Source organism: Caloenas nicobarica, chromosome 1 (genome assembly GCF_036013445.1).
Source record: "Caloenas nicobarica isolate bCalNic1 chromosome 1, bCalNic1.hap1, whole genome shotgun sequence".
Classification (NCBI taxonomy): Eukaryota; Metazoa; Chordata; class Aves; order Columbiformes; family Columbidae; genus Caloenas; species Caloenas nicobarica.
In genome coordinates this window covers 191123896-191137753 of record NC_088245.1, presented here as the reverse complement: position 1 = coordinate 191137753, position 13858 = coordinate 191123896, and the positions used below count along the sequence as shown (strand labels likewise).

The following is a 13858-nucleotide window of genomic DNA, read 5'->3' as shown; positions in this document are numbered from 1 at the left end:
GGTCAGCGGGGCAGAGTCTAGTTGGAGGCCTGTATCTAGTGGAGTCCCTCAAGGGTCAGTACTGGGACCAGTACTATTCAATATATTCATCAATGACTTGGATGAGGGAATAGAGTGCACTGTCAGCAAGTTTGCTGATGACACCAAGCTGGGAGGAATGGCTGACACGCCAGAGGGCTGTGCTGCCATCCAGCGAGATCTGGACAGGCTGGAGAGTTGGGCAAGGAAAAATTTAATGAAATATAACAAGGGCAAGTGCACAGTCTTGCATCTAGACAGGAACAACCCCAGGTTCCAGTATAGGTTGGGGAATGACCTATTAGAGAGCAGTGTAGGGGAAATGGACCTGGGGGTCCTGGTGGGCAGCAGGATGACCATGAGCCAGCACTGTGCCCTTGTGGCCAAGAAGGCCAATGGCATCCTGGGGTGTATTAGAAGGGGGGTGGTTAGCAGGTCGAGAGAGGTTCTCCTTCCCCTCTACTCTGCCCTGGTGAGACCGCATCTGGAATATTGTGTCCAGTTCTGGGCCCCTCAGTTCAAGAAGGACAGGGAACTGCTGGAGAGAGTCCAGCGCAGGGCAACAAAGATGATGGAGTGGAGCATCTCCCTTATGAGGAAAGGCTGAGGGAGCTGGGGCTCTTTAGTTTGGAGAAGAGGAGACTGAGGGGTGACCTCATTAATGTTTATAAATATGTAAAGGGTCATGAGGATGGAGCCAGGCTCTTCTTGGTGACAACCAATGGTAAGACAAGGGGTAATGGGTACAAACTGTAACACAGGAGGTTCCACTTAAATATGAGGAGAAACTTCTTCATGGCGAGGGTGATGGAGCACTGGAACAGGCTGCCCAGGGAGGTTGTGGAGTCTTCTTCTCTGGAGACATTCAAACCCACCTGGACGCCTTCCTGTGTAACCTCATCTGGGTGTTCCTGCTCTGGTGGGGGGATTGGGCTAGATGATCTTTGAGGTCCCTTCCAATCCCTAACATTCTGTGATTTTGTGATATATATGTGGGAAGGTAAATACTATGCAATAAGTGTTCCTCTGAAGAAAACATAAGGCTGAAAGAATACATTTTAAAATTAAAAACCTTTTCATTATGCATCTTAGTGTTGCTCTTGCACAAATTTTTACATTGGTACAGCTGTGGACATCAATCACAGTAATCTGAATTTACATTGGTTTAAGGAGAACTGAATGTTTGAGGTTATATAGTCTAAATTATTTAATTGTTTAACCTGTTATTTTTTCCAAACAATAAGAGAAATAAACTACCTTGTATGTGAGTTACTTTCTATTTTCCCATTTCCCTGTGGCAAACCAAATTTTTTCAGTCCTAGTAGTCACCCATAAGTTGTTGGGTTTCCCATTTCCACTTTCATTGTCTTTCATTGTAGCTATTAGTTCAGACGAGATAGCCGTTGTGTTCCATTGCCTTTTTCATACAAGGGTTGGGCAAAAATGGCTTTCCTTTTATTCTGAGGACTCATGAAGATGCAGAGGAGTTTCATGTTTGTGTCATCTGCTATTCCAGAAACCTAGTTATTATAAATAAATTAAAAGGTGAATAAATAGATGAGCCAGTGCATCCAAAATGGGAGGAATGAAATGTAAACCAGTTACTTACTATTTCAAGTACAGTATTACTGGTTTTCATGAAGTCAGATGAAGAGCTATAAGGGGCCATATTCCTGCTACCCATATTTCTGCTTAGTTTTTAAATTTCTGGACATACATACAGGGGTTTGCCTTTTAATCACAGCTGGCTGGAAACAATCTCAGTTTACAGAGTTTCCTTGGTTTTAATGTGCCACTCAGTAAATGATAATAAGAGCGACAATAACAGTAGTTCTTGTCAATAGTAGTATTGTCGTATCGAGTTGACAATACTGAAACTTGGCTAAACGTTTCACAGAAAAAAGCCAGCAGAGACAGGCTGGGTCTGCAGAAGGGACTAAGACATCATTACGATGAAAATGATTGCACCCAACCTTTCTGCCCATTGGAATCTGCAAAATGCAATGTAAATACCAGAGGTCTCTATGCAATACCAAGGGGGATTTAGGTGAGAAAGGTCCACAACAGGCATCATGCTGTCTCTCTCAGAGGACGTGCAGCAAAGCACTATAATGTAGAGGTTTCTGAGCTACTCACGACTGGATTCACTCCACACTTCTCTGTCTGCGTTAATAAGTCAGTGCAGCGCTGTCGGAGCAAGCCTGCAGAGAAAAGAGTTGGTGTTGAGGGCCTGGTGTCCAGACTCTGCGTATTCCTGAAGCCCATTTCTGGATTAATTTCACCCCAAAGGAATCCAGGTCAGGCATCCTGAGACCACTTCATGATGTGACCTGAAGTGTGCTAAGGAGGGAGATTTACTCAAAGGTGCGCTCCTGGTTTCGGTTGAAGAGCTGATGTGGATGTCCATGCTGACAGAGCATGCTGTCATCAACCTCTGTGCATAGTTATTTTGTTTGTTTTGGGTTTTTTTTTGTGTTTTTTGTTTGGTTGGTTGGTGCATTGCTTTTTTTGGCCCTGTGAAAGGGTCTCGTTATTTGGGATTCATAGCCCTAAATCCTTTTGCTGTTTGCTGTTACTGATCTTCATTTTTTTCCCCAAATACTGTTTAGGATGGGCTAGAGTGAATAGTGCTGTAATATAAAATTGTTAAATATTAATTAAAGCAGCTAATTGGTTGGAGATGTCTTCTTGTGTGAGTGGCTATCTAACCACTTACACTAGGGTCATATTCACTTCTGTGCTCTGTCTCTGGTGCAACAAATAAATGGATTGCTCCTTGTGAAGTGGGGCATGCTGACCAGGAGGGCGTGCAAGCTCCTCTGTGCCATGTTGACTAACCAAGAGGTAAGGTCATTATCTGGGGAGTCAGCAGGTCTGAACTCAAAGAATCTTAAGGAGAATGGGAACAGCCAGGCCCCTGACAGGTGAGGACTGAGGTATTCTCAGGCACGTCCAGAGGTAAAACATAGATCCTTGGGCACCTTCCATATGGAAACAGGGACTGTGGGCTTCATACTCCGCATGCCCTTCATGCACTGGGGCTGGACAGCTGAGCAGAGGGTTTTAAGGATCTGTATTTGATGCTTACGGGTCTGCCATGTTTCCTTAGACTATTTCTATACTAGTGAGGTCAACAGAGCGTGAACTGAAGTGCTGTTTAATTTTTAACCCCATTATGGCAGAGTTCTGGTCTGCACAGTAGCACACTTCTGGGCATGCTGTGGGGGATTGCTCAGGTCAGGAGGTATTTCCAGTAGGTAGTATGGACAAGCCGACCCAGTTTTAGAAGGAAGGACAGTTTTCGTTTCAGTCAACTTGGCATGCACACCAACAGACATAAAAAAGAGGGGAGCTAAACAACAGAAAAAAGAGAAAGACAACATTTTCTTTGTGGTTTTCCAGTAACATGCGATTGGTGTAGGATACTATGTTTGAGACTTCCAGACTTTTTGGAACTTCTAAAAATTTTCAGTTTGCTTCTTTCATAGGTGATGCTTAAAAGTTAATACATTTTTAAAGAAGGCTTTAAGGAGAATTTTTATGAGGTGCTCAGGAAGCGGGGGAGTCCTGTGTGATGTCTTACAGAAGGGATGAGATGCTGTTCAAAGATAAATTCTCACTGAGACTGTCTCTCAAAAGTGGACTTGTATTGGCGTTTACTCTGTTGGTAACGCAGATGTCATCAGGGATGCATGCAGGGGTTAGAAAAATACCGGCATTTGCCAAGCACAAAAGAATGATGCGTTTAGGAGGAGAAATATTGCATTTCCTTAGACATTTTCTCATGACTGGGCCAAATTAATTGCTTATTTAACTGCAGTTCATTTAATTGATTCAAACAAGGAATCCAGGTGGTCCTTCACAACTAATCGCAATGCGGTACATTAATAAAACCAGGATATGAGGATCTTGATGTTCTGCTTGCCTGAAATCATGCTTTCAGTGTTACTATGCCTGGAAAATATTATGTTCAGTCAATACCTAGACTGGGTTGACAGAAGATGGTGAGTAATAAAGATAAACTCTGCTGGCTACGGAGCCAAACACGAGTTCAAAAGAACATTTAAGAATGTGCTGAAATGCATTGCTGAATTTGGGTGGGTCTAATTATGTAATTAAAATAAGCATACTCCTTTGTGCTTCCCTGAAACCGAGCCTTGCCCAGGAACATTTTGCTGAATCTCAGTGTTAATACAACTAAAAGTGAGTAGTATAATTTGGAATCTCAAAATAAAACTGTAATGCTGGCAATACTAACAGATGCCAGTAGACCCTGATTTTAGCCTATGAAGCGAGGGATGACTCTGAGAAGTCAAACAGCTGACCTGGAACGTATACATACTTTTAGAAATCCTTAAATATTTAAACTGGAACATGCTATGCCATAAAAGATGTAAAGAGACAGAATTATCAAATAACGAGGGTCTTCCTGCATTGTCACTTCTACTTAAGATATTAAAATAATAATAAATAATAATAAACAAATAATAATAAAAATTAATCAGCACACCGAAAGTGTTGTCCAGTTTTCTCAGTACATATTTGTAGTGGAGGGGAAGGGTCAAAAGGAGTGTAGCTTTTGTTTGCGTGCAGGTTAGAGCAGCATTAATGGCCCGTGAGTGCCCGGGGTGAGCGGCAGCGGGTGCTGAGCAGAGCGCGGGGCCGTGCGGTTACCGGCTCAGCTGCTGCGAATGGTTCGGGCTGGTGTGTCCTGCTCCGGGGAGCAGGTCTGGCACCCCCCGATTCGCACCACTGCGCTCAGCCCCTGCTGCACTGCTCCTCTTTCTAAATCTGGCTTGTTTAAAGCCGAGCCAGGTACCTCCGCTGCCTTGGCAGCTCCCTGAGGGCAGCTGAAATGTCTCCCTGAACGCCCCAAGATACTTATCTGACCTGTTGCATTGTTCTTACACATGAATACCGCAAACATTGTTGATACGGTGTAATCTACAAAGGGAATATGAGCCCTGCGATAAGTTTGGTTTTTTTCTTTCCTCAGCCATCCGGTACGACGGAGTTAATGTGTTTGGCTACACAGTCTGGTCCCTCCTGGATGGCTTTGAATGGCACAGGGGATACAGCATTCGGCGTGGATTGTTTTATGTTGATTTTCAAAGCCACGACAAGAAGCTGATGCCCAAATCTTCTGTCTTGTTCTATCAAAAGCTGATAGAAAAAAATGGCTTCCCACCTTTGCCTGAAAACCAGCCCATAGAAGGGATTTTTCCCTGTGGCTTTGCTTGGGGAATTGTTGACAACTACATTCAGGTGAGTCTGATAATAAAGCCGAGAGGCTGTCCAGCCAGATCAGCGCACAAGTTCATGTTGATAAACTTGCTGAATGGAGTGTCTTTGCTGATATGTATTACCACAGTGCTGCAAGGAGATAGGTACAAGGCTTTTGTGCCAAATACTATGTCTTTCAATCTTCGCTAGACTTCCTGCATGTGACCAAGGAGATCCAGTCAGATTGAGATACGATAAATTGCATTTTAGAAAAACATACAGAAATTGAAAGGGGTCTCATGCTCATCTTCCCTGGACATGTTATGTGATCAGTTACTGGGAATCAGTCCTTTTCAAATGGAAGCTGATTACAACTGCTAAAGTGTATTTCCAAATGTCCTAGTCTATGAAATGGGAAATATTACCTCTTTTTCATGTCCATAATTTTAATGGTAACATATTTGTCTGCTGTGTTAATGTATGTTTTGGAAAACTTCCCGAAAGCTCTTAAAGCTTCAGTGGCACGTTTCTACATCTTATGCATATACATTCTGGTACTGTTGCTAGAGAACTTTTATGTAAAAAAAAAAAAGTAAAATTAGATCTAGATTAAATTTCTGTATTCCTTTCTTGTCATTTTGTGCAGTACTGTGTCTGACTTTGTGGCTTCAGTGGCCCTGCATAGCACCTAGCTAGATCATAGCTCTCACTCTTTTTATTTCAACTAGATCTGATAATTCAGGAGAACCTTTCAAATTTTAAGACTTCATAGCATGTGTAAAAATTGTAGCTTAGTTACAGTCTCTTTAACAGTTTGGCTCTGTAATTCTCAGGTGCTGTTTTGGCTTGCAGGCCTTTTCTAACCACTGTAAAGAAGTGTAGTGAAATCCAACACTGAGGCCGGATCCAAGGACAGAATTTTTAATATAGATTTTCCACAAAGACGTAATCTTTCTTAAGGCTATCTTGTAGGGGGCTTGTTTGTTATTTCTCACTCCAAAAGTAAGATTAGACTTTGTTCTCTTGAAAAATACTGCAACCTCCTTACCTAGTACACTGATCTCCAAGAAAATTCAACAGTCATTATCCTCCTAGCTCCAGATAGATTAGGAATTGGAAACAGAATTGCTACCTTTGGGATCAATAAGAGCTATAAAGTTGCAGACTCAGTCAGCCTAAGATAGTTAAAAAATCCCTCCCATCCCACAAACTTTCAAAGCTGAATATTTTCATTTCAAAAGGCCATTCAAATATTTTGTGCTGTAAGGCTTAGGTAGCGTGATTTGTAGATGCATCACAGTGGAAAAACTCTTTTGACAGCATTCCCACAGTATTAGTGGCAATGCATGCTTTAGTAATCTACAAGGGACAATTCTCCAGAAAAGCAATTTCCCTCAGACATGCTGTTTTTTATTACTTTCTTCTATAAGCACAGTACTGACCTCTCCGGAGAAAACAGCAACTGATTTTCAGCAGCTTCTTTATACAGTCTGTAGAGCCTCAGCTACAAGTTGAACACTGGTTGTAGGCTGACACCTGCTTTTCAAACAGAGGGCAGGACATGGGAATCTGAACTCAGGGGGAACCTTGCACCAAAAAAAATTTTAAAACCCCCACAAATAAACACGTGTGAAACTAGTATCTTGTAGTTTGGGTCTTTCTTGTAAGAGTTATGCTAGAGCATGAATGAGATTTTGCACTGTGCATTATTTTAAGTAATTTAACTTTTCCATTTTCTAGTCTGTATTGTGTTCGCGATGTTCATTAGCAAGTGAAAGTATAATTCTGTGGGACCCAGTATGTCATACATGCAATTACCACACTTGAAGGCCTAAAGACTTACGGGAAATACATTTATTGTTGCAGTGACATACAGTGGGTTTACTTGGAGGCCTGAAAAATAATTCGATTCGAATATCAACATCCTTCTGAAATAACTTGGAACTGAGTTCAGTATGAGTTAGGAAAAAAAGGATGTCTTTAGCACGAAGGAAAAATTTTGCTTGTCAATGGAATTCATGGTAAAAATCAAGTGCAGAGCATTACTCATCTTTTTCATAGTCAGGAAAAGAACTGAACATGGAAATGATGTTACATTCATCATTTTTTTAGTGTGTTCAGGGAGTGGTCTTGAAACTGAAGCTAGTGTGTAATTTTTAACAGACAGTGTCTCTGTAAGCCCTTCGGTATAGCTTCTTAGTTAGTCTTGAAAAAACACATTTAAAAACCTACTGTAGTCTTTGCTGACGATCTGCTTCTCTGTCGCAGGCTTAGTGCCTTATCCCCAAGCAATCCCTTGTTTCCCGTACAGACTGGAGCAATTTGGAGAAGATATAAACATGGTGACCATTAGCATAAGCTTGTTTGGAAATTAGGATGAAAATGATACATAGATTTGGTACCTTTCTGGTGTCACATGTTAACAGAATATTAACTCATTCATACGAGCCAGAGATGTTATCGCATCAGAGATGCGAGAGAGGTGCTAAATTAATGTTTTGACTTGTGATATTTTTTCACTACGTTGTGCTCGATGATTATGCTCTTCCCACCTACCTAGAACAAACAGCTCGAATCTGGTCTGTTTCTTATTTTACCCAGGTAGATACGACACCCACCCAGTTTCTTGACTCTAATGTTTATGTGTGGGACGTTCACCAGACGAAGAAGCTTATTAAAGTGGATGGAGTGTTCACCTCGAAACGCAAGCGGCACTGCGTTGACTTTGCTGCCATCAGGCTCCAGATCTCTCTTCTGCAAGAAATGCATGTCACACACTTCCATTTTTCACTGAAATGGTCCTTAATCCTTCCTTTAGGTAACCTTTCTCTTATCAACCACACACTTGTTCATTATTATCAGTGTTTTGCTAGTGAACTTCTCAGAGTTAACATAACTCCTGTTGTTGCTTTATGGCAACCTATGCCTGAGAATCAAGAGCTTCCAGTTTCTCTTGCCAAATATGGAGCTTGGGAAAACCCAGAAACTGTTCAGGCCTTTGTTGAGTATGCCAAATTCTGCTTTACAAGCCTTGGGGACCATATCAAATTTTGGATCACAATGAACGAACCGTCTGTTAAAAACTTGACATACACAGCAGGGCACAACCTGTTGAAAGCCCATGCGAAAGCATGGCATCTTTATGACAAAGAATTCAGGAGGACTCAGAAAGGTAAAATATCTATAGCTCTGCAAGCTGACTGGGTAGAACCAGCTTGTCCCTTTTCCAGGAATGACCAAGAAGTTGCTGACAGAATTTTAGCATTCGACATTGGCTGGCTTGCAGAGCCCATCTTTGGAAATGGTGATTACCCACAGGTGATGAGAGCATGGCTTCACCGAAGAAACAGCGTTGACCTGTATAATTTCCACTTGCCTTATTTCTCAGAAGACGAAAAGAAGTTAATCCAGGGCTCATTTGATTTTTTTGCCTTGAGTCACTACACTACTACCCTTGTGGGCTGGGAGAAAGAAGATGCACTAAAATATGACCACTATCTTGAAGTTCAAATGATCAATGACATCACGTGGCTGCACTCCCCCAGCAGAACTGCAGTAGTGCCCTGGGGACTGCGAAAATTGCTCAAGTGGGTTAAATCCAAGTACGGCGATGTCCCAGTTTATGTTATGGCTAATGGAATTGATGATGACCAGAATATGGTGCATGATAAGCTCAGAGTGTATTACATACAGAATTACATCAACGAAGCTCTAAAAGGTAAGGAACCATAGACTGTTTATGTCACAAATCCCAGTATTAGTATGCACCGTGTGATAGAGTATGTTTAACTTAAAAAAATAAATCCTGTGTAGAATACTCCAGATGTTGCTACAGCATAATAGATAGTTTTTATTTTTATTTACGACTGATTGGTGTTATTAAACATCAGGAAGAGTGAGCTTGCACAGATTCTGCATAAGACAGCAGAAGATATTTTTGTGGATTCAAGAAATTTAAGTAGACGTTATGTGAGTAGCTCCACATGTATTTAGTTAGATTTTCTTCCTATTGCACGTCTGCTGTTGTTTTACTTTGTTGCTTCTCTCCACTGATGTGCCTCAGGGCTGGGTATGAGTTCTGTTCCTCAGCTGTCTCTGTATCTTATCCAACAGTGATCTTGGCTCTTCATAATATTTCAGCTATCTACCTCATTGTGCCATTTCCTGGACTCTTTCCTGCTCTTCAGAACCCCAACCAGTCTTTTTCTCAGTCTCAAAGTTATAAGGCAAAAAGCAGGCATTTTGAGTCATCCTGCAACACAACACACACTTTTCTTTTTTAGAAAAGCACAAGACTTGACCGAGATAATTTTTACTGATGAAGTATCTTCTACATCTCACTGTAAGCTGTTGCAGGGGCTAATTATTTACTGGTTTTGTACACAGGTGTATTTATAGAGATATATAAATCTTAATTTTTTTTAGCTTCAGCTTTAAGCTGTTTTGTTGTGCATTGCCACATATTTTACCTGTGCAGGTATTCACAGACAGAAAACAAGCGCTCTCTCATTTGTGTCTTTGATAAATAGCACCAACAAAGCTCTTTGTGTCCCTTACTATAAAACATCATTTAGAGCCTTTCAGTTATTCAGCTTTTCCCCATTGCCAACATTCTTCTTGAGAGGGGTAAACCCAGACTTGTTCTTTGACATCCCTGCATTTGCTCGTGTTCAAATGCCAGTTGCTTGCTTGTGCGAAGCTTGCTGCACTACCTAAGTTATGTCCCTAATCTTTGTGTTATTTGCAAACTTTGTGAGAAGTAGTTTTACTTTTCTTTCAGGTTGCTGATACATTGAAGATCATTGGCTAAAAGCCAATCTCCATGGTAGAAATACACCTGCTATGACACATGCTTACCTGCAATTGCGTTTCTAGCCTCGCTAGTTCTATTTGAGACCAGTTGAAATCTGTTGATCCCCTTAACCTTGTTACATTCTATTGTCTTGATCCAAATGCCATATAATACCAAATCATTTGCCTTGTGAAGTTCTGAGTATATTACATCAAACATCATTACTTTTATTGATCTGCTGATCTCATAAAAAGATGTCAACTTAGTTTGGTAAGATTTATTTTTCATAAAGCTAAGCTGATTGGCATTAATCATATATATACCTTGTAATTCTTATTTATCAAGCTTATATAATCTATTCCACTCTTTTGCTAGGTAACGTAGGATGGCTGGCAGGTCCATAATTTTCTAGGTCATCCTGTTCACTCTATTGGCTTTAACTTCCTCCTCTGTTAATTTCCACCTCCTTCACAAATTACTGAACATCAATATTAAGTGCTCAAGAGTTTCTTCTCCAGTATTTTGAAGCACTGGGTGCATTTTTTTTCTGCATCTTTAGTTTAAAACCATACCTTGTCCATATTTGGGGCTCAGTCTGTTTTTTTCTGTATTGCTTCTCTCCTTGCTACCACTTTACACATTACCAGTTCTTGGCATTTGTGTTTTCAAAGTGAGTATGAGTATGGGCTTTTCTCCCACTTCTCATTAGCCAGAACACCTGCACATCCCTGTGCCTTTTTCAGAACTTTGTGATTTATACTGATCTGGTACCAGTACCCCCCAGTCACTTCCTTCTCCCCTGTTCTGTCCAGCCTGGAAATAAGTTTTTCAACTTAACTGTCACATAAGCCATATTCTCCTGTCTTTCCACCATCTTTCCCATAATACCTGCTCTAAAACTCACCCTCCCACTTTTGACATGATACACTCCTCCATAGTGTTCGGTCTGTCAGTAATCCCGGCTTTTTCATTCTCTTTTCTTCTCCCGCTTGGGCGTTGTGCTTTTGTCCATCTTGTCCTTACACAGAGAGCAAGCTCTTCACCTTGGCATCACGCCTGATTCGGGTTTCTCCAAAACATGGCATTTTTTCTGCAAGTAACTGTGCAGTAACTGAGATGAATTACAAATCCTGTGTCCTTACCTCAGTGTCATGCTGGAGAGGAATGAGAGGGGATTTAGTACATGTGTGCTCTCGCCTTAAAGTTCCTATTCTGCCGCCTTCTTCGGGCTGTTTTCAGGGTCTGCATGGGGCAAGACTTGTGTGTGCAATGGTGCTCACCTGCATTGTTCAGGGGAGCTGACAGGTTTGTGCAGATGAGTGATTCCACAATACAGGATGGGACCTTTGGTCTGAGGCTGTATTTTTAAGTGTACTGCAGTGTACAAAGCACTTAAAAATACAGCCTCAGTCCGAAGAGTCTTTGCCAATTGAAAGTTCATCTTTGCCAATTGAAAACAAAGAACAGCAGTAACCATTTATGTAACACCGTTAAATCCACATGCAGTTTTACAAACATGAACTAATTATCCTGGGTAGCAGCTCTGTAAAAGGGCAGGTAAATATTATTTCATTTTACACATGACAAATAGGTTAGAGGTGCTAAATGTCTTGCATGTGGCTGCAGAAAGAATTATTTCCAGAGGCATATGAAAATTCAGCAATCCTGTGTTCATCTGCTAGAATATGTTGCTTTAATTTGTTAAAAATAGGGATTTTCTGAGATAAAGTATTACAGTTTGTGTTTACTGCTGTGGATTGATTGGTTTTGTCAAGCGGGACTGATGGCTCAAGGGTAATGCTGCAGCTGCTGGACCTTTTCCAGCAGCAAAGTTAGCAGTATGGATTGTGGACATGTTCTCAATAAAGACTAATACAGGGCATCTTGGATCAGAGACTCGAGTCAATAACAAGAGACAATTCTGATCTGCATAACCTTTCCACTTGCACTGGTGATATCTCAGTACATGACCTTGGCATGGATGTGTCTTTTCCCGATGTCACTGTACCGTTGTCTCATGAGAAGTGCAGCCTGGTGTCCTCCATTCCTTGGCCATCCCCATCAGATGATGCTCTGCAAGGGAGAAGGAGCAATCAGAGAAACTGGCTGCAGAAATCCAGCTGCAGGAAACCCAAAACCTGTGTTCTTTCATACATAAAAAAGAGCCATGCTCTTGTGATAGGCTCCATGCTGATCGTTAAACACAGTCATGCACTCACAGCTGTGTTTACCAAGCACAGGGAAATAAATTGCAGGATACTCACAGATCATGCTGTCTGGCAGTGGCTGACAGGTTCTTACTTTTTATGACAAACACTTTGTAGATGTACGTGTACCTTATCTTATTTTTGAGAAGTACAGATGTGGGTTTAACATCCCCCTGCGCCTGCTTTATGTATTGGCATATGGTACTGCTCTTGAATGCCGAAGTGACATTTATTCATTTCTTCAACACTTTGTTTTCTTTCACAGCTTACACCTTGGATAATGTTAACCTGCAAGGATATTTTGTCTATTCTTTTAATGACAAGACTGCTCCTAAATATGGTCTCTACAGTTATGTTGCAAATCAATACGAACCAAAGCCTTCTACGAAACATTACAGAGAAATAGTTGACAATAATGGTTTTCCTGGTCCCGAGTCTCCTGAGCTGCTGTGCCCAGAAGAGATTGCCTCGTGTCCTGAATGCCACTTCTTCCGAACCAGAAAATCATTATTAGCTTTTATCGCTTTCATATTTGTTGCTTTTATTGTTACTATATTCTTCATTACTTACTACTCCAAGAGGGCAGAAAGAAGGTATAAATAGAGCTTCCTCTTTGAATACATTACTCAGTACCCTTTCTCTTGCATCCCCTTGGGAAATCTGAAATAAGAGCACACGATGTTGTGATTGCTTCAGTACTAGGAAGGCATTTACATTGCCTGATACTGCAGGACATTGAAACTGAGAAGAGAGTGCTAGCATGTGGCTTCCAGAAATCATTTTCTCTGCTTTAGTACATTTGGTTTATGACCAGTGCTTAATTCCTGTGGTTGGAGTTATCTCACAGCTTTCCCTGGGACTTTTTGTTGAGCAGATGCTTTCCTCTCCTTGGATTTCCCTTGCTGAGTTGCACAGGTAGAAGTATGTTTTGAAGACATGGAATGATGGACAAGCCTGAATGTCAAATTCTTCAAGAGAAGATCGGGGAGAAACAAAATGGTTTACTTTTCCATATTAGGGTTTAATGCTGATGTTGCTTGATCAGCCAGCACCTGACTGGAGCAGGAAACATGACTGAGCAGAGATGGAGGAGAATTGCAAAAAGCAGCGCCAGGGGAAGGGACACTCGCTTTCCTAAGGCAGATGCAGAGGGAGGAACAGGGACACATGACTCTGTGCTGCTGGTAAATGTTAACTACTACTCAGGTTGCTGATGGCTGCATCTGACTTCAGGATGTCACTGGAGAACTTCAGCTAAAGAAGTTGTGTCTTTCTCAGTGGGGCAAGCAGCAAGGGCACGTCCAGGGATGGCAAGGGTCATGCCATCTGATGCGAAGAGATGAGAAGGGTGAAAGGGCTGCTCAGTAAAAAAGCAGAGAGCAGGAACTGGGACATCTTTGCTGTCTCCGTGGTGAGAAAGCTGTGTGCCTGACCCTGTGCCCCGTACCCCCAGACACAGCAGGGCTGGGGCACCCCACTTCTGCACTTGTCACACACAGCTGCCACTCAACTACTGACCTGCCCGAAACCTGGGGGTAGTTTAGTGAGATGGTCTCTGCATTCCATTCGTGTTAAGTGTGGAGACTTTAAATCCCAGCATTTTGCTGTAATAATCCAG

The 13858-nt window shown here is 41.7% G+C and overlaps 1 protein-coding gene across 1 annotated transcript in view; it reads left to right on the top strand.

Annotated features, from left to right (window-relative positions):
* The window catches only part of KL (klotho), a 47218-nt gene extending 34375 nt beyond the window's left edge, over positions 1 to 12843 (top strand). Inside the window, exons 3-5 of the mRNA XM_065655826.1 lie at positions 5015 to 5283; positions 7843 to 8959; positions 12506 to 12843. Coding sequence (XP_065511898.1) covers positions 5015 to 5283; positions 7843 to 8959; positions 12506 to 12843 — 1724 coding nt within the window. The remainder of the gene's footprint in view (positions 1 to 5014; positions 5284 to 7842; positions 8960 to 12505) is intronic.
* Positions 12844 to 13858: the final 1015 nt, after the last annotated feature.